The 24,450-nt window shown below is 34.1% G+C and overlaps 3 protein-coding genes across 3 annotated transcripts; 1 reads left to right on the top strand and 2 right to left on the bottom strand.

Annotated features, from left to right (window-relative positions):
- Positions 1 to 6,545: 6,545 nt before the first annotated feature.
- On the bottom strand, positions 6,546 to 8,647 carry LOC110443397. Its single transcript, XM_021487597.1, has 2 exons — positions 8,128 to 8,647; positions 6,546 to 7,016 (listed from the first exon to the last, which is right to left on the bottom strand). Exons 1-2 carry the CDS (start codon positions 8,561 to 8,563, stop codon positions 6,616 to 6,618), a joined length of 837 nt encoding a protein of 278 aa, XP_021343272.1. The 5' UTR covers positions 8,564 to 8,647; the 3' UTR covers positions 6,546 to 6,615.
- Positions 8,648 to 11,645: 2,998 nt separating this feature from the next.
- Positions 11,646 to 13,450, top strand: LOC110443392 (otolin-1-like). Its single transcript, XM_021487584.1, has 2 exons — positions 11,646 to 12,190; positions 12,975 to 13,450. The coding sequence occupies exons 1-2, from the start codon at positions 11,737 to 11,739 to the stop codon at positions 13,373 to 13,375; spliced, it is 855 nt and encodes a 284-aa protein (XP_021343259.1). The 5' UTR covers positions 11,646 to 11,736; the 3' UTR covers positions 13,376 to 13,450.
- Positions 13,451 to 14,729: 1,279 nt separating this feature from the next.
- LOC110443385 lies at positions 14,730 to 19,433 on the bottom strand. Its single transcript, XM_021487571.1, has 3 exons — positions 19,191 to 19,433; positions 16,444 to 17,089; positions 14,730 to 15,416 (listed from the first exon to the last, which is right to left on the bottom strand). Exons 1-3 carry the CDS (start codon positions 19,240 to 19,242, stop codon positions 15,350 to 15,352), a joined length of 765 nt encoding a protein of 254 aa, XP_021343246.1. The 5' UTR covers positions 19,243 to 19,433; the 3' UTR covers positions 14,730 to 15,349.
- Between the last annotated feature and the right edge of the window lie 5,017 nt (positions 19,434 to 24,450).

Below are 24,450 nucleotides of genomic sequence, written 5' to 3'. Positions count from 1 at the left end.
GTTGTTGTACTCTTTACATGTCGTTAACTGTGTTTACGTTGTTGTACTCTTTACATGTCGTTAACTGTGTTTACGTTGTTGTACTTTTTACATGTCATTAACTGTGTTTACGTTGTTGTACTCTTTACCTGTCGTTAACTGTGTTTACGTTGTTGTACTCTTTATATGTCGTTAACTGTGTTTACGTTATTGTACTCTTTACATGTCGTTAACTGTGTTTACGTTGTTATACTCTTTACGTGTCGTTAACTGTGTTTACGTTGTTGTACTGTTTACATGTCGTTAACTGTGTTTACGATGTTGTACTCTTTACATGTCGTTAACTGTGTTTGCGTTGTTGTACTCTTTACATGTCGTTAACTGTGTTTACGTTGTTGTACTCTTTACATGTCGTTAACTGTGTTTACGTTATTGTACTCTTTACATGTCGTTAACAGCGTATCAGAAGTCTTCTACAAAAGTGAAACATGTCATTGACTATACATGTACGTACATTGTCGTACTGTTCACGTTTATTGGATATCTAAATACTCAATCCATGTACAGTTTATTAGAAATATTTGGTGACAGAAAAAAAATTCTAGGAAAGTTTATTTTAAATTGATAGGTAAAGGACAGATTTCATGTCGATTGCCATGTGAGGTGTACGAAACTCCTCCGAAATAAGTGGTTCTGCTTCTGAAGTTACTGTGAAATCAGATATGTCATGGGTTTACCGATAAAACACCACTTCGTTGATACATTATTTCTTGGAATATGGTTACCATCTAAAACGCAGAACTGTTTTATATCAAACTACTACATATTCCGTGCACCCTTTAAAATCGTGGATGCCGATTACCCACGAAATTAACGAAATTCAAAACCCCACGAAAATTAGTGATTTCACAGTAAGTGAGAATTCTGATGCTTATTACTTTTGTGTTTCTGTTTCATGTTTACTCTGTTCTTCCTGGTCCTTTTTTTGTATTTACTTTGTTATCTTATCCTTTTGTATTTACGGTACTGTACTCTTTTATCTTTTATGAACCACAAATATTCTTACGTCGTATAGACCAATTTTTTATTTTTGCTTTTGACAAAATAAATGTAACCTAACAAATATGTTGATAAAATCTAGGTGTGTAAATTATGCAGTGAAATACTTCCTTGCTAGCTTTTTCTCTTATCGCGAATTCTTCCGCATTCTTTATTAGATGCAGTCATTCGCTACCTTACTTTCATAAGGAATTAAAATTTCGATCTGATGATAACAAAAAAGGGGAAGTAACTCGGTAATCGTAGACTTCATTTCATAACTCAATTCCGAAATCGTTATTCAAAATAGTTTACGAAATCGCAGCATATATTGAGAGGGATACATTGTAAAATAATATTTAATTCTTCTTTAGTTAATGAAATACAAACGACATTTTACGAATTTGTTTATTGTCAAATTTCCCATGGCAATCAAGTAAACAAGTATTTGCTTACAGCTTAAGTTACGGCTCATTTGATTAACCGTTGGTCTTGTTACATAATCTCATTTCAACTGTTGTGAGATTAGAAATGTCAAACAGTGAAGTATGATCTCAATAATAATGTAGAAATTTATATAAACATGATCAAACGTACAGGTACATATGTATACCTGTCTGAGTTGTATGTCAGTATACTACTATAGCGAGTTCATATATTTGTTCATTAGTTTCTAAACAACATATATGTAAATGTATATTGTTAATACATGTATCAAATACAAATGTATAAAATAACTTTATTGTTGATTTGGAAAATGATTTTGAAATGTTGGGTAGTGAAAAAAGCCATTCTCACATACACGCAGAGAAATCTCGTATGAAATATGTTTTGCTATCATTTTTTCCAACGACAGTGGAAATAGATAAAGAGGAAACACAGTAAATGTATGTTAAGTATTGTTGGTTTGTGTAATTATCATTTTATTTCATGGAATCCAATTACTAATAACTATATCTATATAATATCTAAAACATCCGTCACTAATAATTACTACAAAGATGAACGTGGTCCACACAAAAACGCAACCCAAATCGCACACACACACACGCACGCACATCCTCACAAACACATACGCACGCACATTCTCTCTCTCACACAAACACGCACGCAAATCCTCTCACACACACACGCACACGCACACACATACGCACTTAAACACCACCAGGAGTTATGAACATGAAATAACAAATTCTTGGCTATTTTCAGTAAATAACAATGTGATTGTTTCAATTAGATAAGATACCCCCCCCCCCCCCCCGCCCCCACACACACACACTAAAAACCGGTAAAATAACTAGAAAGAATACAAGCAATATTATACATAATGCCTACAATATGGTACATGATGCCTACAATCTGATACATGATGCCCACAATATGATACATGATGCCTACAATATGATATATGATGCCTACAATATGATACACGATGCCTACAATATGATACATGATGCCTACAATATGATACATGATGCCTACAATATGATACACGATGCATACAATATGATACATGATGCCTACAATGTGATACATGATGCCTACAATATGATACATGATGCCTATAATATGATACATGATGCCTACAATATGATACATAATGCCTACAATATGATACATGATGCCTACAATATGATACACGATGCCTAAAATATGATACACGATGCCTACAATATGATACATGATTCCTACAATATGATACATGATGCCTACAATATGAAACATGATGCCTACAATATGATACATGATGCCTACAAAATGACACATGATGCCTACAATATGATACATGATGCCTAAAATATGATACATGATGTCTACAATATGATACATGATGCCTACAATATGATACATGATGCCTACAATATGATACATGATGCCCATAATATGATACATGATGCCTACAATATGATACATAATGCCTACAATATGATACATGATGCCTATATATGATAAATGAGGCCTACAATATGATACGTGATGCCTATAATATGATATATGACTAAATTGGATACCGATATAGAAGACATTTGTTGCTTTTAAAAAAGTGTTTTATGCCGTCCTGATAGATTGTAAGTTGCACTTAGGAAAGGTGATGTCTTTGTATGGGAACACGACGAATCTTCCTAAAAGAATAATCTACCTGCTTACCTGTTATGTGGATTATACACGTAACTACAGCCTCAACGATCATATAGTAACGAACTCAGACCAAAAACATAATCAACGGCAACACGGCCAGAGGTTAAAATAGATTTGTATTTTAAAATGCTTGGCAAATGGCTTAATGACAGTATGACAGTATCGGGTTTTATATAGAAGTTTCTAGCATAAAGAAATATATATTACTTATGGCAATAACGAATCTCTCGTTACAGTAAGTTTGGTTTACAGGGAGACAACTCGCACGACTTTAGCTGATTGACTAGAGCATTGCTGGCTTCTCACAAGGTGACCTCGCTGTCGAAATAGGTATATAGCCCACACTTAAAGTTAATTGGGCCACATTTATATTGATACATCAGTCATTAGATCCAAAACTAACTCTACGATCAGCTGAAGCCGTAAACGTCAGTGGTCCGAGGATTATTCATAAAGGTAAACTGCGGCCTTGCTGGTGTAGGTAACAAAGTGAACAGTGAAATGTATTTGGTTTTAACATCGTGATACTGGTAGTAGTTCGCCTTCACGGATAGGATTTATTTTACATTTCAAAAGAATAGTTGAAAAATCCTTCGTTAATACACGGAATTAGTTCGTGGTTAATATCATTGTTTAATCATATATAGAAATAGATTATGCGAATGATTTTTTTTTCTATAGCTTTTCAATCCTATATCTCAAAGAATTTTTGTCAGGACATGTTTCGTTTTGTAATCACAAAAACATTGACTTTTATTTGTCAGATACGTCTCACAATAAATACTAAAATACTTCACCAACTGATTTGTTATCTGTTTGTTGCGATCGCTTGTGTAAAATGTGTTTCCTGTACCACACACACATAAATATGTACATATTGATGTTTCCTGTACAACACACACATAAATATATATATTGTTGTTTCCTGAACCACACACACATAAATATATATATTTTGTTGTTTCCTGTACAACACACACATAAATTTCTATATTGTTGTTTCCTGTACAACACACACGTAAATATCTATATTTTGTTGTTTCCTGTACCACATACACATAAATATATATATTGTAGTTCCCTGTACAACACACACATAAATATCTATATTTTGATGTTTCCTGTACAACACACCCATAAATATATATATTTTGTTGTTTGCTGTACAACACACACATAAATATATATATATTGTTGTTTCCTGTACCACACACACATAAATATCTATATTGTTGTTTCCTGAACCACACACACACATAAATATATATATTTTGTTGTTTCCTGTACCACATACACATAAATATATATATTGTAGTTTCCTCTACAACACACACATAAATGTCTATATTTTGTTGTTTCCTGTACAACACACACATAAATATATATATTGTTATTTCCTGTACAACACACACATAAATATCTATATTGTAGTTTCCTGTACCACACACACATAAATATATATATATTGTTGTTTCCTGTACAACACCCACATAAATATCTATATTGTTGTTTTCTGTACAACACACACATAAATATCTATATTTTGTTGTTTCCTGTACAACACACACATAAATTTCTATATTGTTGTTTCCTGTACAACACCCACATAAATATCTATATTGTTGTTTTCTGTACAACACACACATAAATATCTATATTTTGTTGTTTCCTGTACCACACACACATAAATATATATATTGTTGTTCCCTGTACCACACACACATAAATATATATATTGTAGTTCCCTGTACAACACACACATAAATATATATATTGTTGTTTCCTGTACAACACACACATAAATACATATATTGTTGTTTCCTGTACAACACACACATAAATATCTATATTGTTGTTTCCTGTACAACACACACATAAATATCTATATTTTGTTGTTTCCTGTACAACACACACATAAATATATATATATTGTAGTTTCCTGTACAACACACACATAAATATATATATATTGTTGTTTCCTGTACAACACACACATATATATTTATATATATTGTTGTTTCCTGTACCACACACACATAAATATATATATTGTTGTTTCAGTCACTCCTAAATCTTTATTTTTCTTGATGCCAAAGAAATAGAACATAAAAGCGAAGAACGCGTATTGAAGTTTCTTCCATTAGTTAATATTTATCATTATGTCTAACCCCTTTCACCTAGAAGAAGAACCTAGCCTTTTCTTTTATCCCAAAACATTATCGAGCTTTTGAGGCATCTTTCCTACTGTGTTCTTTTGTGAGTCTTTGTTCAACTTTTTTTCTTTGTCTCCGTCGTCCGATGTGTCATTCGTGTTTTCTCAGTATCATAACGTTGTTTTCGGTTTTACTTGCGATATAGTCAGATTTCCCTAGTAGGCAGTACTTGTAAAGTATGGTGACGATGCCCCAGTTTTATCCAATCGTTTTCGTGTCATGTTTGTTCAAGCCAGAAAGTTTGATAAATATTGGTGTGAGACCTAAGTGGCAAAATTAACCTGACTATTATTGGTTTTCTGCCTATTTTATCCAATCGTTTTCGTGTCATGTTTGTTCAAGCCAGAAAGTTTGATAAATATTAGTGTGAGACCTAAGTGGCAAAATTAACCTGACTGGTATTGGTTTTCTGCCTTTTTTATACCCGGAATGTTTGCAATGTGAATGTGTTATGTTTCCTGACACCCCAAATTTAAGTCGTCTTTTTTCCCAGTGTGTTAACAATTACAGTTGTTTTTGACCTGTTTATTTAACCCCGAATCGCTCATGTTCTAATGGTTTCCGACCTTGTGATGTCGTTTCTGCTACACTGTAAGCGTATATACAATAGTTGTTAAATATGTACCGAAATGACTCGATTCAGCTACACTTTGTTTTATACTTGGTCATAGATGTGCGAGAGTGTATGAGCTCTCTCATAGCTATTTAGAACTGGCCCACTACGGCTTTTCTATATTGTTTTTCTTTATTTGCCGCTTGAACAGATTTTTCTCTCTGTCCAATACTGAGTTGTTTAGAAACGTTTGCGTGTAACCTCACTAGTCAAAACTAGTTCGTCCAAGCGACACATGTCATTTTGGTTTTAATTACAATAGGGAAAAGCTTTTGAAACAAAACCCATTATTTTTGCATTTTTCGTTAAAAAATATACGCGTATGTGTATGGTTAATGGCAATGAAGGAAGATTTATAACATTGCTGCAGTCTTGGAATTAGGTATAATTAGTTGCCTTTTAGTATCCTTTGGGTATTTGATCATGCACAAAATTGTGATTAAACTAAAAGGGGTTCCAGATGAGGGCGCCATTATCATAAGCAATATGGTCCTTTTTTGTTATATTTGTATTGAAACTATCGTACAAAGACAACAACAAAATAACACACAAATAATTATCAATACATACGTTGTTTTATTCTGTGTAGTATTGATTACAACAGAAATATATTGGTTTCATGCGAAGCATACACTAAGGAAGTCTGAAGCCGGAGAAAGTAGTGAGGTGAGGTTGGATGTCCGAATTGACGGCGTGTGCGGCTACTCTGACCCACACTTCATCATTCACGGCTAAGTCAACCACAGCAGTAGAGGAATCGGACACGGCCGTTCTGGTGCTACCTAACTCCTCTGATCCAACGCTTTGGCCGTTTCGAACGAGTTCGGTTATGATGTAGTGGGACTCTGCAAGAAGTGTCTGCCATGAAAACACGTGCACGCCAGCTCGACTGCACGTGAACACGCCGGTGAAGTTGCTTATGTGAGCGTTCACGTTAGTTATGACATTGTCAAAAGATATCTTCTGACTTATCCCGGGACTTACCAGGAGTTGGCTGAGAGTAGTGTAGAAGGCAATGGTACCCGGTGATGAACCTGAAAGACAAAACAAACAGAAATGTAATGAATTATATGTCTTAGCATGCCCAATATATATATATATGTATATATAAGTGATATGCCATAGAACATCAAACAGAAATGTATATAAACAATATGTCTTAGAACAACCAACAGAAATGTATGTAAACAATTTGTCTTAGAAATGTATATAAACAATATGTCTTAGAACAACCAACAGATATGTATATAAACAATATGTCTTAGAACAACCAACAGAAATGTATATAAACAATATGCCATAGAACAACCAACAGAAATGTATGTAAACAATTTGTCTTAGAAATGTATATAAACAATATGTCTTAGAACAACCAAAAGATATGTATATAAACAATATGCCATAGAACAACCAACAGAAATGTATGTAAACAATTTGTCTTAGAAATGTATATAAACAATATGTCTTAGAACAACCAAACAGAAATGTATATAAACAATATATCTTAGACACCAAACAGGAATGTATACATACAATATATCTTAAAACATCAAACAGAAATGTATATAAACAATATGTCTTAAAACATCAAACAGAAATGTATATAAACAATATATCTTAGAATACCAAACAGAAATGTATATAAACAATATGTCTTAAAACAACCATACAGAAATGTATATAAACAATATGTCTTAGAAAACAACAAAACAAAAGTCTATACGGATGTAATAAATTGATGACCAAATCGAACTGGCTTTACGGGAACATATTTACTTCATTTACATAGTAATGTATACCAGAGTTATTTAAGAATTTCTAGAACTTTTAAAATGAACAGAAAATGAAATACTAGTACTGTTGGATGTCATGTTCATACTAAGTTGATTATTTAACAGCATTTACGTTTGTGAATGACCGAGTCGAAAAACGATTTCTTTATTATTATGATATTTTTCAGGATCCTTATAGGCAGTTAGATATTTCCTGTATTGTTGTTTTTATTTCCGGTAATAAGTGTTTACAGTTAAATTTGAGGTTATGTTTCTAACCTTTTTTAGCGTCAGATTAATAGGAACATTTCAATATCAGCTTTTGCAACTTAATGCCTCTTGGAAAACAATTGTCTCAATATGTAACACTTACCTGAGCGTTGCATTTGGATGGAGATTGATTTCGGAGGACGTTGGTTAAGAGTGCTTGCTTTCTGTATTGCCGAATGAGATTGAGATTCGGATAGTTGTGCGCGATCGTTAAACTTTGACTTCATGTGTTTGTTTTCTGCGATTAATGCGGTGATTTCATCACTCAAATGTTTAATAGCTTGAGTATCTTTCTCGCGTAATTGTTGCAGTTCAAACACACCTTCAGAAAACTTGTGACCGTCCTGTTCGCGAAAATATTCTAATTCCTCAACACGTTTCACAAGGTCGGCTAAGCCATTTAGGTGTGAGGTTTTTATATCTCTAAAATGATTTGCTAAATCACCAAAGAGAAACATTTGCTCACCTAGCTCTTTAGATGTGGTTAATGAGAACAATACCCCTACCATCATTACAAGCGAAATATTTCTCTTAAACATGATGAGACAACACTGGGAAGAACTCACTTCACAATGACCAACGTTTTCTATATGAATAATTCGTGAGACAAGGTAACATAAAAAAAAAAAACGCCAAGTGTTTGTTCCGATAACGTCGTGGGTGTACATACAGGTGTTTACTGACCGATATTAAAACCTTCACCTTGATCCGTTATTAAAGCGGACATGTGCATCATGTGTATGTGGACGACAGTATGCTTGGTATATGTTACAAATTAATTAGTCTCATTACATGTACAACGAAGACAAGAAAGAATAACTTCTCTTTGTTTATCACATTTATCATTGTCATTGTGCATTGGCGTTATGATGAATTCTGCCTTTGACATTTGTCGCTGTTTCATATTTTGTCCTTGCTATGCAAATTATCGTGAACATTGACGTTGTAGTAAACAAATGTGAGTGTGTTTGCGTTATGGTAAAATTTATCACTAAAAGTTAAAGCATAACAAATGTTGCCGTTGTGGTTGAGCAATAAACTTAGCAGGCATCGTCAAAGGACTTTTCCTGTTTATGTTGCTTTAATGTGTCTCGTGTAAGGTTCTGCTTGTGATATCTATTGCGGAAAAGGTGACCACAAGATAACCCTCAACCCCAAGGAGTTAGGAATTGTGCATTTTACATTTGTTGATGTCTTAAGATTTCGAAATATGCCCTACTTATGCTATCTATGGCGGTCCAGGTTACCACATGATAACCCTTCACCTGCAACAGTCCAGCAACGTGCATGCTTTGAATTATATTCTACTTATAGTAACTATGGCGTAAAAGGTGACAACTCGATTACCCTCCACCCACAAGAAAACCCTAATTTTCAGTCTCTACAACACTGATCAATACAATAATGTTGACAGTCTTAATTTGAACTGTATATGTTGTAAACACGTTGCTTTATTTAAAAAGTGACAATATACACTCTACCATAATTCTGCTAATCATTCTATCGACAACGTATGATAAGTTTTTATGTTTGTGAATTTGAGACATTTTGTGTTGATGCTGTTACATATTTCCCCCCAGATATGTTGTTACTATGGTAAAAAGACAAAAGGCAGTTAAGAATTAAAGTGTCCACAAGTACTTATTCGATGCACGAAATGTGCGTGGTGGAGGATATCAAACGTGTCTATAGCCGACAAATTTGAGGTCTGTGCCGATAGACCACATAAACATAGGATGTTGAATTCTCCTGTTGCACCATTTGTGCCTGATTGTCACAAAACAATAACTCAACAATTTCATAAATTGCAACGGCACGACCACGCCGCGTACTGAGTTTATTACAAAAACACATTGCATCCTCAATATACATACTCGATTCAAATCCTATCAAATTCAATGTACATCAACATCAATAGCGTTACTTTGCTATACTTATCATAATCGCGTATCAGTTTCGTTAAAGTGATACAATGAGGAAATATCCTCAAAAATTTAGAAAATCTGTGCGAACGTGTCGACGTGGTCGCTCTGAATGACCACCTTACACCTTACACACCCACCCGTGCGACACAAGCACGGACTCTACATGCTGCCTCATGCAGCACGCATACGACAGGAGAAAACAATTTCAGTCTAATTCGTACCTCAAACGAATGAAATTATATCAATCAACCACTCGTGTGACAAACTCGGTATGATAAAACCTATCATAAAACTTACAGTAAGGGGATTGTCAGGGTGGATTCCTACTGAAGCACGTGTTTATGTAACATTAATTGAGTCTTTTCCACAAAGGTTTGGGCACAACACATTCCATAACAATTGTGATGCCTTAATGAATTGGGAGGCACGGTAGTGTAGTGGTAGGACGCCGGGCTCCTGACCGAATGGTTGTGGGTTCGAGTCACGGCACGGCACTGTATTGTATCTTTGAGCAGGATACTTTACTACGCTTGTACCAGTCTACTTATGAGTATGTTGTTAGGCAGTGCTAGAATTGTAGGGAATAATAATTTGTGATCCGCTTTGAGACGACCTACCAACTAGGTTGTGTTAAAGCGGTATATAAGAACATCGAATTATTATTATTATTACTTTTATCCTAACATACTGAAGACTCATTAGATATACGAAGTAAGGGGCAATCTAAATGAAGCCTTTTGTTTGTTGTTGCCGAAAATCAAACAATGTTAATATTTTCAATATAATAGGACCATTTGTCCATTTAGTAATCATAAGTAGTTCTAGGGTCTAAAATGGAGGTGAAAATCCACGTGAATTTTTTTTTTATTAGTAAACATGTAGAAATACTTAAAAAAAGAAAGGTACGAATTAGTACTTGCATCACATTAACAAATTTAAAAATATTTTTTAGAAAAGAAACTATTCTTCAACTAACTTTTCATGTAAATCAAAAGAAAATGTATTTATTCCGTGTTTGTTTTGTTTTTTGTTGAAAAAGGACTGTGAGTTTTTCTTTAACGTTAAAGAAAATACATTTAGAAATAAAGCCGATCCCTGAATGTTATTTAACATTTAATTTGTTGTAACGATTACTGAACAACCATATAGCAATTAGCCGTATGGCAATAAAGTAACTCTTTAATTAGTAGTAACAATGACTAAACCAATTATAAAAATGTAAAATATCCCCCCGGCAATATAGTTACACTTTAATTAGTAGTAATAATTACTAAACCAATAATAAAAATATCAATTAGCATCCCGGCAATATAGTAACACTTTAATTAGAAGTAACAATTACTAAACCAATAATAAAAATATCAATTAGCCTCCTGGCAATATAGTAACACTTTAATTAATTAGTAGTAACAATAACTAAACCAATAATAAAAATATGAAATAGCCTCCTGGTAATAAAGTACAATGTATCTATTTAACTAGTAATATGTAATTTACTGAACACAATAGAATTATGTACAGTTTATTATGTGTTGGCACTATTCTATGAAAATGAGACATCTTTACTGAAGATTAATGAATACATTTTAGATTCTATTTTTTAGTTCTGCATATTTAAAGTTGACAAGCCGTTAAATGTAGCATATCAGTAGTTAAAGGTCCTACACCTCTTTCGCCCACTGATAAGAATCTGTAGAAATGCATGTGCGCGCTTTGGTATAGTTACAGACATAGACCATGTACAGCGTCGCATAGCAGACATCGGTCTATTTATTCAAGACAAAGTCATGTTGTTAGTTTTTCTTGCCGTCGTTGGGATAAGTTCCCAAGTCGTGTTTAGTGAAGAAACGTCCGATGGTTTACTCGGCAGTAACATGTCTCCGACATTGGTGAATCTGGCGAATCAGTTCAACGACCTGAAAAATACGGTTAAATACTTTGAGGCTTCACGCATCAAGTTTACTGAAGAACTGAGTGAGCGTGTTACAGACCTGGAGCGGGAACGTGCGGCGGATGTGCGCTGTGTTGACAAAAGTCTCACAGACTTGAAACATTTACACGATAAAGACAGACAAACTATTCTTAATTTGACAGAAACAGTGCAATCCTTGAAATCAGAAAACATGGCTTTAATGACAATGCTGAATGACGAAGTTCCACCAGCCCAGGAGGATAGTCCTTATTCTTCAAGAGTAGTTCGGGGAGTACAAACAGCCTACGACTATGTAAATACTCGGACAGGTATGGTATTAGTTCTTGTATTTCTTGCTTACAGTTCTAATATTATTTCGATGCACGCCATGTTTTGGTTGAATTGTACATCTAAAGAATTGTTCTGTCTGGCGTATTTAACTGTGTATGAAAATCACTAAGTTCTTTGTTATACACAAATTATTTACAGTGTAAATACACTATTTAATAAACATGTTTTAAATAAGATTACATAGTTCTTTACGATAAAGATAACCTAATAAACTGTTCCAGCACACACTATTTTGGCTAAACAAATATATTTTCAACAATGTCATCATTAAAATTCATATTTGTTTAAGTGCAACAAACTAGTATAATTAGAAATACAGTTTTTGTTATTTTTGCTGGGATATATTTAAGTTGTTTATCGTCATTCCGGAATGTAGAATTAAACGATGATTGTTTCATTAAATTAAAAAGTAAGTTCACATCTTTGGTCAAACCGAATTTTGTCAGTTGTTTTAAAAATTATAGTCTAATCTTATTAATTAATTGAATTACGAAGAAAATCAATTTTAAATCGAAAATACGAGATGGACATTCCAAATATCATGCGAAGACAGGCCGCGTCTCTCTCCTTATGGGGTAAAATATTTCCTTGAGGACTGACATTTAAGAATGAAGTTCAGAGTTTAGGAAAAAGAGTAAACGGTGTTAGCATTTTGAAAAAAAAGAGTTAAATTCTCTATGTATATAATCAATATATAAAACTAAAAACTTCTGTGCCGAGCCAAAATATGAAATGTCGACATTTTCTATTCTGTTTTTTCAGGTTCATCTGAGGGAACTGTTGCGTTCCATGTTCTCCTTACTCGTCCCCTGCTAAACCCAGGTTTACACCAAACCATTGTCTTCGACAAGATCACCACGAACGTCGGCGCTCAAATCAGCAACAACACCGGAGTTTTCTCCTGTAATCAGCCTGGTGTTTATGTGTTTTCGTGGCAGGTCCTTCTACAAGGTTCGCAATATATGATCTCCGAACTAACTAAAAACGGTATGAGAGTTGGGTCACAAGAGATAGGTAATACTCAAAACACGGTATCGGGATCCTCCACCGCGGTAGTAGAGTTGGATAATGGTGATGAGGTATGGGTAAGTATCGCTGCTCACTCACAGGGATCTGGTGTTGAGCCACACCTCACTATGTTTGCAGGGTTCCGACTGCCATAGTGCAGATATGAGCAAGACATTGTGTTATATTTTCTTGTTACACGACTCAGGATGAAATAAAAACTGACCAGGATATTAATGCGTTTTACTTATGTTGGAATGATTTAAAAACACGCAAACAGTTCAATTCTAAGATGCGTTCCTATTGAAAATTGAAACCATTTGCAAGTTTACGAGCGTTATGATATTATCATTCATCATGCCCTGGTCAGCCGTCGCCCGTCTATAGATTGTTTTTTTTAGTGGACAAATCTGTACTGCTGGAACTCCTGTTTACTGTTATATTTCTGTATGTTAAATCAACATATCTAAAAGAGCAGTTGAGGAGAAAATTAAGAGTTCTTGTCAAATTATTAATCGTCATGAAGAACCCATGGTTGTTCCTAATATTTTTGCAATTGAGGAATTTCAATTTGAAAAAATATACATTCATATCTGGCGTGATACATGTAATCATTTGAGTAGTGTTTTATAATTCTCCCTGATGACTAGATCTCTACAGTTCAGAACCGTATTAGTTTGTAGTTGTACTTCACTTGCATTGAAGTCTTAGCTATGTTTTCTATTAATTATTTACTATACATTGTATGAATTGATATTAATTATGATAATTATTCCAATGCATCATTGTGACATGTAGACAAGGATTTAAGTTAGAATATTATTTGTCACACATTGAACTACTTCTATGGATTTGTTTTGGACAATTTCAGGGTAAAGTTGATTATTACATTTTTGTTTATAATTGTTGTTAATTTGAAGTGTTATTATTTTGTTGTTGTTATTTTTACCTATACTTCGGAATACAACAGATCATCTCTTATTCTTTTTACCTGACGCACCACTTATGAATCTTAAAAGGACGAAATGATCATAACGTGCGGTAAAAGTATTGATACTTTGTTCAGCTATATGCTCTGGCTTACACAACTCTCATCTGGTATTTAATTTTGTATTTCTACTGATTATTCAAAAAACTTATTTAACCAGGAAAAACACTTCACTGAAAATGTGTCGTATGATCTTGTTCTTCCAGTCCTACATATGTGTATTCGTAATCTTCTTTTTCTAGTATTGATATACAATATATAGAACATATTTACTTAAGCATTAAATATGCTATATTGCAATCCAAGCAATACAATCAAAATTGAATCAGAATGTTGTTTAGTATTGCAAAATAATTTACGAAAATGATTTCAAAAGTTAATAAACAGTTTGTAGTATTTGTCAAACCTACACGTACCCTTTTCATCGTTATATTTTTTAAAGTAGAAACGTTTATCACAGATTCAACGCAGATAGCGCAGATAACACATGGCCTTATTTATTCGATTCCAGCTTATGTCAGAAAAGTAAAACGCTTCCAATACTTTGCGACACAGTTAAAGTGTTAAAACAACACTGATTTAACCATGATACATACTTTATTACCATGAAAAACAGCCGAATGAATATCATAAAACATAATACTAGATATGTGTTTTGAGGTGAGCTAAATTTCCTTATGCAACTTACATGGCAGCAGCAACAAAAACACACAAATAGCAAAAATCAAGTTGTATTAAGTTAATGAACCTATCAATAATCATTATACCAAATTATTTCTGTAAAAAAGGGCTACATAGATATAATTATCGTGTGTGCTAAGTTTGCTATCAGTCCCTATAAAGATTTATATCAGCTAATAAATATCTTCAATCGTTATCGTGTCAGTTACGTGTACCGCCGTGGTAGCTTCTCGCGACTGATATACCCTCAGATATGTGCCGACAGATATTTCAAAATCTGGAAATCATTCAGGAGGATGGCTTCAAGGGTCTGATGTTCTAAAAGGTGCTCCACTGAGTTATTTCAAAGTCTTAGCGACTCTGGAAACAGTCAGATGATAGGTACAGTGGTTATTTCCTCTGACAGGCGATCTTGTGAATGACTACAGAGTCTGTATTGGCTGATAAACATTCCTATCGGTAACTATAGAGGTCTTTGCTGCTGACAGGCCTCAGGGTTGGTTACTTTGATTGCGTGTCGACTACCTTTCCTGTAAAAACAAAAAAAACAAAAGTCTGTAAAAAAAAGTGAAACTCGTCCAAATATTGTCCATAGAACTTAGGATGAATATCATATTATCCCCCTGTATAGTCTATGGAGCCGCAGGTATAGCTTATCTTTAACATTTGACATAGAATATGCATATTATTAGTATAAAGCCGAGCTATAAATTGTTAGTCTGTGTTTTTGATTGCTATTGACTAAGGAGCAATGGTATTTTATGTAGTGAGCAATAACGCAATGAAATACCAAGGATTATATTGGCACATATTGCTGTATTACAAGGATTGAACGTGTCGGTCGACACCCCGCCACAGTACATAAAATGTGAACAGGTTTTTATGGGCGTTTAAGAAAAAGTACATGCTGGAGATTTTTATAGACTATTGAAACATGATTCATTCGGCGACCTTTTGTTTGCATGAACCAAATCTATCTCCGAAAGAATAGGTTATCAAACACGGAAAATGGAAATGTGAAGGTCATGTCAGCTGTCGTCTAGGTTTGTCGTCAACACCTTTAACTTTCACATGTAATTCTGAGAAAGGAAGTAGTTGTTGTCTAGGTCAACTTAGGACATATTACGTGAGAACCGTTTCAGACATGGTTTGAACGATCCGGGTGATAACACTGGCGTTTTATTGAAATCTTATCGTTGCCATTCATGGCCAAATATAAAAATATTTGAATACATCTATTTACAAGTATTTGCAAATTTGGTTTTCAAATAAAATTAAAGAAAAACACAAAAAAAAACCACCTATACAATATCCTGTAAATGTGTTAAAATTTGTACAAAGAGGAGAGCCGCTGACACTATAATATATCAGACCTTGGAAGTTTTTAAATTGACATATAGTCCACAATTGCATGCATAGCATTTCCTGTGTATAATTAAAACGAATTTAACAAAATATTTCACGAAGTCAAGATACATACAATAAACTCAAAATAAAATAGATGCAAAAACCTTGACATTCACTTCGAAAATAATTCTCTAAAGATACGTCACTTACATGCAGGCAGCCACCTTCAGCATGCACCTGTTGTCATACATGACACCGTCTGAGCCACACACAGGACGGTAGTGTACGGTGCGTATGGAGCATGCCTTCCTCATCCGACACCCCTTCTGAAAACTAGACAGTTTTCTCCGTGACTGACGACCTCTTCGTCCTACTCTCTTTATATGGTCCCGCTTCCTCTTAAGTTTATTCATACGTCTTGAATGGCGATGTAACATTGCATCAATATTGGGGATGACTGTTTCGTCGACATTTTTCTTTTCAGCGATTTTCATATCGGAAAGCTCATTGTTTCGAGAGAGTTCGTCCTGGTGCTGTTCCGTTCCTTGTCCTTTCGGAATGTCGTGTAGCTCAGGTTTACTCCCGATGTTGTGGATTGCGATTTCGTCGAAATGCTTGTGTACCCTCAGCCTCCTGTTATTCGTGTGAGATCTGTGTCTGGTCTGTCTGGTGTCCGCCCCAATGTGTCGGTACCAGGGCTGACGGACTGGCTTGGGCTGAGTGCCCTCTGTGTGAGGAACATTCGGTGGGGGGACGACAGCAGTTCTTCTGGTTAATGCAGTTCTGTCTGCAGTAACGTGTTGTGATTGCTTCCGGTGAAAATCTCTACCATGTGGCATTCTGACAGCTGATATAACTGAAATGTAACGAACTGTCATATTATATCACTTTCGATAAATCTTTGATGGGGTTGGGGGGTCGGGTGGGGAGTCATTTGTCATATTCTGATGGCCTTTTTCATCTCTATATTTTCTTCAAGTTTTATGTGTAATGTGTTGTATGATGCAGGTGAACGATACAACGCTGTATATGTTAATTTTCAAATTGCTACTCTCAGTGTAAATTTTTATAAGGAGGACCGCTCTCAATATGGTAAACTAATCCCACTGGCATTTAAAACCTGGTTCTATACCTATTAAAAGTCCGGCACTGAAAATGTTCCGCAGAAAAAGTTATTAATTAAATTAATTTACCAGCATGTGTATACACACATGGGCGATTAGTTTATTCATGAATTGATAAGATTAAACGGAAAGTCATGGAGATTTGGTCATTCTCCATGTTTACAAATGAATGTATACAATATTCATCGCCATAGCGAACACATGTATGTGTGTACAATTTCTAATTTAAACATGGATCAGGTAGACACAGTGAGTTCTTCTGAAAAGATGACGACGCATTTACCGGGTACAGATATTTATAACATGGCATGCCGCCCTCGTTGGTTCATTATATCAATACTACGTTTATGTACTTTATAAACAGCTATATATACCAAGATCTACAAATGAACTTGTCATAATCTATTTATGTACCAGATAGAACCCTTACCATCCAGACTTCATTAAAGGACATGTTTGCCTACGTTAATTTAGTATAAAGATAGTCTTACCAGACACATGAACATGTCGTAATATATATTTACCAGATAGAACTATATTTTAACCAGACTTTATTGAAGGACATGTTTTCCTATGTTAATTTACTATAAAGAAAGCCATCCAGACTCTACAAGTGAACATATTGTTATCTATATATTTACCAAATATAACTATATACTAATCAGATTGTATTAAAGGACGTGTTTTCTATGTTAATTTATTATAAAGATACCATTCCAGACTTTATTTATTTACCAGATAGAACCCTATACTAACCAGACTTTACATATGAACATGTCGTAATTTATTTATTTACCAGATAGAACCCTATACTAACCAGACTTTATTAAAGTACCTGACGTCGTTGTTTATTTATTTTACCAGAGAAAGGCCACCAGGTACACTAAACACTTGTATAGATAGGTCGACCTGAGAACGACTGGCATACCTAACAATGAAGCATTTTATATAAGTAGAATACAGGCGAAGCTGAAAGGAGGCCTTATCTAAGTTCAGTCGGAGATAATATCACCCTACCTCACCGTGTCAATAGTTTGTCAGCTGGTGGAAATATCCGATGTGATTCACGATTTTAAATCTGTATTAATCAATCATATCTAGAAATTGTATTTAGACTTCGTACGCATTGGTTTGAGTCAATGTAAATAACTCTTTAAGAGGTAACACGAATTGAATTAAGACAACTCATCAATCTGCTTCGTGTGTCAAGTGAACCAAGCCTGACCTCTCTGTTTGGCTACACCAGTATTGTCCTTTGTCAACCGATACTGAGCCAGACGTGTACACTGTTGTATCGGAACAAAACGTCGTTGTTTTTCTCACAAGTTATCTTGTATTGTAGGCAAATTGTTCACCTACTTAATAGCCTTACATCCCAGTAAAACGCGTTTATGTAGGATTTTAATTTGAATATTCATTGAAAAGGTGTGCACAACGTTGCCTTCTAACAATCAGAATGCGTACACATTTTTAAGAAAAAAGTTAAATCCTCATTATTTGCTTATTATATTTAAAATCAAATATTACTTATTGAAAAAACCTTACATGCAACATATCCAACCTATCTGCTTTCAAACCTTAACGAATGGAAATAAATGTCAAACTATACAGGGATTTGTTAGAACTCTGATTTTAATAACAGTTGACAACTCTAGTTGCATTTTTTTTTAAGTTATGAACTGCATTGAATAAACTAAATACACCAACGTGTAACGTACACAATTGTTAATAACAAAGAATACATTTAGTAACTACTAACACGTCTATCTGGTGTTAGTTCAATACAATATACGAAAATATGTAAGGCTGGACATGCAGATTTAAGGGACTTACCTGTACAGAGAAACAGCAGGTAACACGCAACCTTCAACCACGACACTTCCATGTTGTTGACCCGTGCTATATGAGAAGTAAATCTGTGTGCGGATATAATATACCCAGGTAGCGGATGTCGGTCTAATATCTAGAACGCGGATATTTATAAATCATGGGAAGCTTATCGGTTTTAAGTCCTGCTATCAATTTGGTAAACATTGACTAATTTATCAGAGAACGTTTTTCCTCAAACGATAAACGAAAGTGTTTTGTCGGAAATCTGTAAGTTGATTTCCAGGTAAGACACTTCATTTAGAAAATAAAACTAAACTAATTGTTTCCGTAAGTGCTTGGCATTGATTTTTAGTGGAAAAGCAGAAAAAAAACCCACAGAGATGAAACATAAACTGTCTAATCCTAGATTTGGTAAATATTTCGAAACAAAAATATTATGACCCAGGCTTATAGAAGTTTAAAAATAGAAAAAGACGGATACATAAATTGACAATGCTAAGCTAACCATGTGTATATAAGGTGATTTAAACCGGGTAAATAATGGGGAATCCTTACCTAGACTAGGTAAGTATGACAGGTGAGTAGGGTGGTCTGATTGGATCGACCATCGGAATGTCATAAGGATAGGAAATCCTCTAGAAGGGTATCGAACAGATACTTGTGTAAAGTAGGACACCTATAGCGTGTGGTTTATTTTCTGATAAACCGTTTATCGCGGGTTTCCATGCTGATTAACTCGCTTTGATATCTCATCGTCTGTATTTGCGCCGAATCTGCCTTCCAATTTCCAAATTTGGTTAATGTTGTTCTTGTAAAATGATGTTGTGGTAATTTTGTCTTTGTATATTTAAAGTGTGATTAATAGATTCTTCCCCTACCTTGAGGGGGTGACAGAGAAATCGCCTATCCGAGGGGTGATATGTTTGGCTTGTCCAACCCGACGCTCTAACTAGGGTTAAACAATAAAAAAATCACCCCAAGGGTTGGTTATCTCTCTGTTGCACACTCAAGGCAGGGGAATATTTTTTCCCATCTAATTATTTCAGTCACAACTCCACCGACAGTTATAATAATGATAATAATAGTCTTTATTTAAACTTGATTACATATTGAGTCAAAGACTCGTCTCCCATATGGTCAAGCATATTAAAAAATGTACATTAGTCTGCCATGTTTGTAAACACAAGCACATGTAGGGTATGAATATCCTCATTCACTTTTGATGACGTCACAATTACCAGTGACACATTTGTATGACGTCATTAGCACGAGACTATCTCCCCTTAGGGGATCACAAATTGATCTTTTCAAGCTAAAACGGGAGACACACATGTGAAGGGTTTGGAGAAATATTCTGTCTTTGTGTGTTGACTATGGGGTTTGTGTCGTCCTTGTACAATGATGATGGGGTGATTTTGTCTTTGTATATTGGCTGTGTGATATATTTTGTCTTTGAGTTGACGATATGCTGTATCTTGTTCTCGTGTGTTGACGATTAGGTATTATTTTTTCATGTGTGATGAATATGCAGCATACACGTTTGTCTGTTTGTGATGATGGTGTGATTCCTCTATTTATACTTCTTTACCTCCTGAAAACAATTAATTGCTTACTGATTTGTCATCAACCAAATGATTATTTTCTGTCATTGCGTTTTGAGAGTTTTAAAAGTGTATATTTTTAGTAAGGAAAAACAAATAACCATGTTTTTGATTGTTTACTGAAAATTGCAAGTGATGGGGCGGGGCGGATAGGGTTGAATGCCACTATCCTTTGTCGGAAATCATCAAATACATTGTCTACTGTCATTTCAATCAAGCAAGAATTAATTTTCTTCCCACTTTATGGTTCTGGATGAATTTTAACATGGATATGGATGGAGCTTTTGCCTTTGATTTGGTGCAATTTACATAATAGCATAACTTTTAAGAGACAGCGAAATATCAATAAAAACTCTGAAAACATTAGAAATCTCCACTTAGGTCGTTCTGTTTGTCTCACGTGTCTCTACAAACAGGTTGTGGATCATGTGGTGTTCCACATACTGTCTATTTATGTACAGTGTTTACCAATTTTGATTTAGAAGTTAAATGTACGTTTTTTTAATCTTACAGCGAACTGAAGTAATCCAAATGTTTGTATACATATATGAAGTTGACCTAAATCCCAAATTCTGTATAAGTTTATATGTATTTGAATTTTATCTAATATTTTCTATATAAGCAGGAACTGGTTTCAGTTGGCACATACACAAATTGCCAACTGAAGCTGTTCAACAAGTATATTTACCATTTCGATATCTCAGAAGAAAAATAAATTAACTGATCAATATCGTGCATTTAGTCAAAAAAGGAACTTACTCCTTATACCTGTTCAATTAATAGAAAAGTCATCTGTCCAGGAAAGGCCATTGATATCAAAATAATGATAACGTCAACAATTAGGGTATGGATATAAATGTCATTAAAATGTGGTAGGATTATATTGTGGCAATGCTATTAGATATACTATATCTATAGATATTTGATTTTCATCTCTCGCTTCACATGGTGTGTATTGACTTTGATCTCTTATTTTATATACGTTTATGACTTTGCTCTCGCTGATAAAATTATAGAAACCGAAATTTGTATATTGAAAAAACGTACAGGAAAGTTTTATCACGAAATAGATGTACCAAGCCTTGGACATATTCTTTAAGTGTGAAATCAAGGATCCCTGTCTCAATGCAGGCAAATCACCAGAAGACTTTATTATAGTTTATTGTATATATAGCAATCTTCTTGATGCCGTTCTGTATGAAATAATTATATCTTTAGCACATTTTTGTCCGGATACTAAAAGCTTTGTAAATTTCATCTTTATTATTTTTCATAAACGTTTTCTTTTTAGAATTCATTTCTTAAAGCTAAAGTCATGCCGGAAAATTCAAATGCAAAGTAACAGTTTTAGCCAGAGGTACAAGGATCTTTAATGCAATATTTTGTTATTATACACGGCAGATCATTTCATGTTCCTATATTGAAATAATGAAATAAACAACTATAAAGCATTCACAGTATGCTATTATTTTTATTTAGAAACAGAATTTCAAATCTGCATTAAAGGATATATTATTTTAAAATAACTGTTTCACTTTCACATTGATACAAAACCAACAGAACGACATACGTCCGCGTTATCAGTAAATTCCCTCGTTTAGTGTAGCGATAGGCAAATTTATTACGACCTTCTTATAAAGCTATATATCAGCAACTACAGCTAGCACATCAGGTTTGTATTGACTTAAACAACATTGTCCCCATACTTCAATCAATATGTCCCATATAATCTGTTATGTATTGCTTAGCTTAAGATAGCGATAAAACCCTGATGCAATAATATATGAGAATTGTGCAATGTATCACTGGTTTTCAAAAACGATATGTAGGCAAGAATATGTTGAATAATCATATTTGTAAGCAGCAAAGATATATCTTAGTATTTTTTTCTTTTTTTCTTTTTTGGATATAGCAAAGGTGTTTATTGTCAATGATTTATCTTTAATGTAAGTGTACAATGTAATATGCATTGAGCTTAATTATTATTTGAAAAGTAATTACGAACTTTATCAAGAGTAAAGTATAAAAAGCTACACAAGAATAAAATAGAAACTAGACAAGGATGAAATAGAAACTACACACGGATTAAATAGAAACTACACAAGAATAAAACAGAAACTACACAAGGATAGAACAAAAACTACACTAGATAAAATAAAAACGCTGCATGGCTTATATATAAACTACACAAGGATAAAATATTAACTACACAAGGATGAATAGAAACTACACACGAATAAAATAGAAACTACACAATGATTAATATAAATTATACAAGGATAAAATAGAAACAGTACAAGGATAAATTAGAAACTACACACGGATAAAATAGAAACTACACAAGGATAAAACAGAAATTACACAAAGATAAAATAGAAACTACACAAGGATAAATAGAAACTTCACAAAGATAAAATAGTAACTACACAGGAATAAAAAAGAAACGACACAAGGATAAAAAAATACAGAAAGATAAAATAGAAACTACCTAAAGATAAAACAAAAACTACACACGGATAAAATAAAAACTCCGCATGGAATATATATACACTACACAAGGATGAATAGAAACTACACACGAATACTTTTTTTTTTACACAAGGATAAAATAGAAACTACACAAGTATGAAATCTTAACAGAGTCTATTAAAATAACCAAAAACAAAACACAGGAACTGAAGATATAATATAATAGAGTGAAAGACCATTTACCACCACAAACTGCTGAGGGGAGACAATATTCTTCTGACGGTGTATTTGTCCATCAGCAGGACGTACCAGAAGACTTAATGTTTAATGGAATCTAGTCAAATAATGTAAAGATACATTTAAGGAGTCGAGGTTCAATCTGAGCTACATCGTACATTAAACACTAAATATATATCTCTACTGTTTGGCATTTATTTTGTTTTGTTTCAATGAAATGGCTGATATAAAGCTGTCACAAATTAAAGGATACGACAGCTGGTCTAGTGTAGGCTTCTGTTTGACAAACAAAACCCAAAATAAATAAAATAGAAAAGCAAGCTATAAATAAGAAAAATAAACAATAAGGAAGTAGAAAGAGTAAATTATAAAAACACATGAGCAATGGTATTTTTATAAGGGGCGGATGTTTATTCAAACAAAGTTAAAGATGTACATGGTTGACTTAGCTTTTGAAAGTCGGATTATAAATTACACAATGTACACACTGATCAATGATAAATCAAGGAAGTTATAGGAAGTCACATGATGGAATACAGAAGGTTATTGTGAACTGACCTACTGCTCTAGTGTGGTACTGTGAACTTCCCCTTAGTCTAGTGAGAGGGAAACTTTGCCCCAACTTAAAACACACACTGATAAGTATACCGCAACCTTAAAAACACACTGATAAGTATACCCCAACCTTAAACACACACTGATAAGTATACCGCAACCTAAAACACACACTGATAAGTATACCGCAACCTAAAACACACACTGATAAGTATACCCCAACCTAAAACACACACTGATAAGTATACCCCAACCTAAAACACAGACTAATAAGTATACCCCAACCTTAAACACACACTGATAAGTATACCCGAACCTAAAACACACACTGATAAATATACCCCAACCTAAAACACACACTGATAAATATACCCCAACCTAAAACACACACTGACAGATAT

The sequence above is a fragment of the Mizuhopecten yessoensis genome, unplaced genomic scaffold, assembly GCF_002113885.1.
Source record: "Mizuhopecten yessoensis strain PY_sf001 unplaced genomic scaffold, ASM211388v2 scaffold1961, whole genome shotgun sequence".
Taxonomy (NCBI): Eukaryota; Metazoa; Mollusca; class Bivalvia; order Pectinida; family Pectinidae; genus Mizuhopecten; species Mizuhopecten yessoensis.
This window is presented reverse-complemented; position numbering and strand designations above follow the sequence as displayed.

Excerpts from the sequence above, each read along its gene's own strand:
- LOC110443392 (XM_021487584.1), top strand. The coding sequence starts at position 11,737 with ATGTTGTTAGTTTTTCTTGCCGTCGTTGGGATAAGTTCCCAAGTCGTG. Across the intron at positions 12,191-12,974 it reads CTATGTAAATACTCGGACAG|GTTCATCTGAGGGAACTGTT; the intron begins GTATGGTATTAG and ends CTGTTTTTTCAG.
- LOC110443397 (XM_021487597.1), bottom strand. The coding sequence starts at position 8,563 with ATGTTTAAGAGAAATATTTCGCTTGTAATGATGGTAGGGGTATTGTTC. Across the intron at positions 7,017-8,127 it reads CATCCAAATGCAACGCTCAG|GTTCATCACCGGGTACCATT; the intron begins GTAAGTGTTACA and ends TTTGTCTTTCAG.
- LOC110443385 (XM_021487571.1), bottom strand. The coding sequence starts at position 19,242 with ATGGAAGTGTCGTGGTTGAAGGTTGCGTGTTACCTGCTGTTTCTCTGT. Across the intron at positions 17,090-19,190 it reads CCTGCTGTTTCTCTGTACAG|TTATATCAGCTGTCAGAATG; the intron begins GTAAGTCCCTTA and ends GTTACATTTCAG. Across the intron at positions 15,417-16,443 it reads CTGAAGGTGGCTGCCTGCAT|GAAAGGTAGTCGACACGCAA; the intron begins GTAAGTGACGTA and ends TTGTTTTTACAG.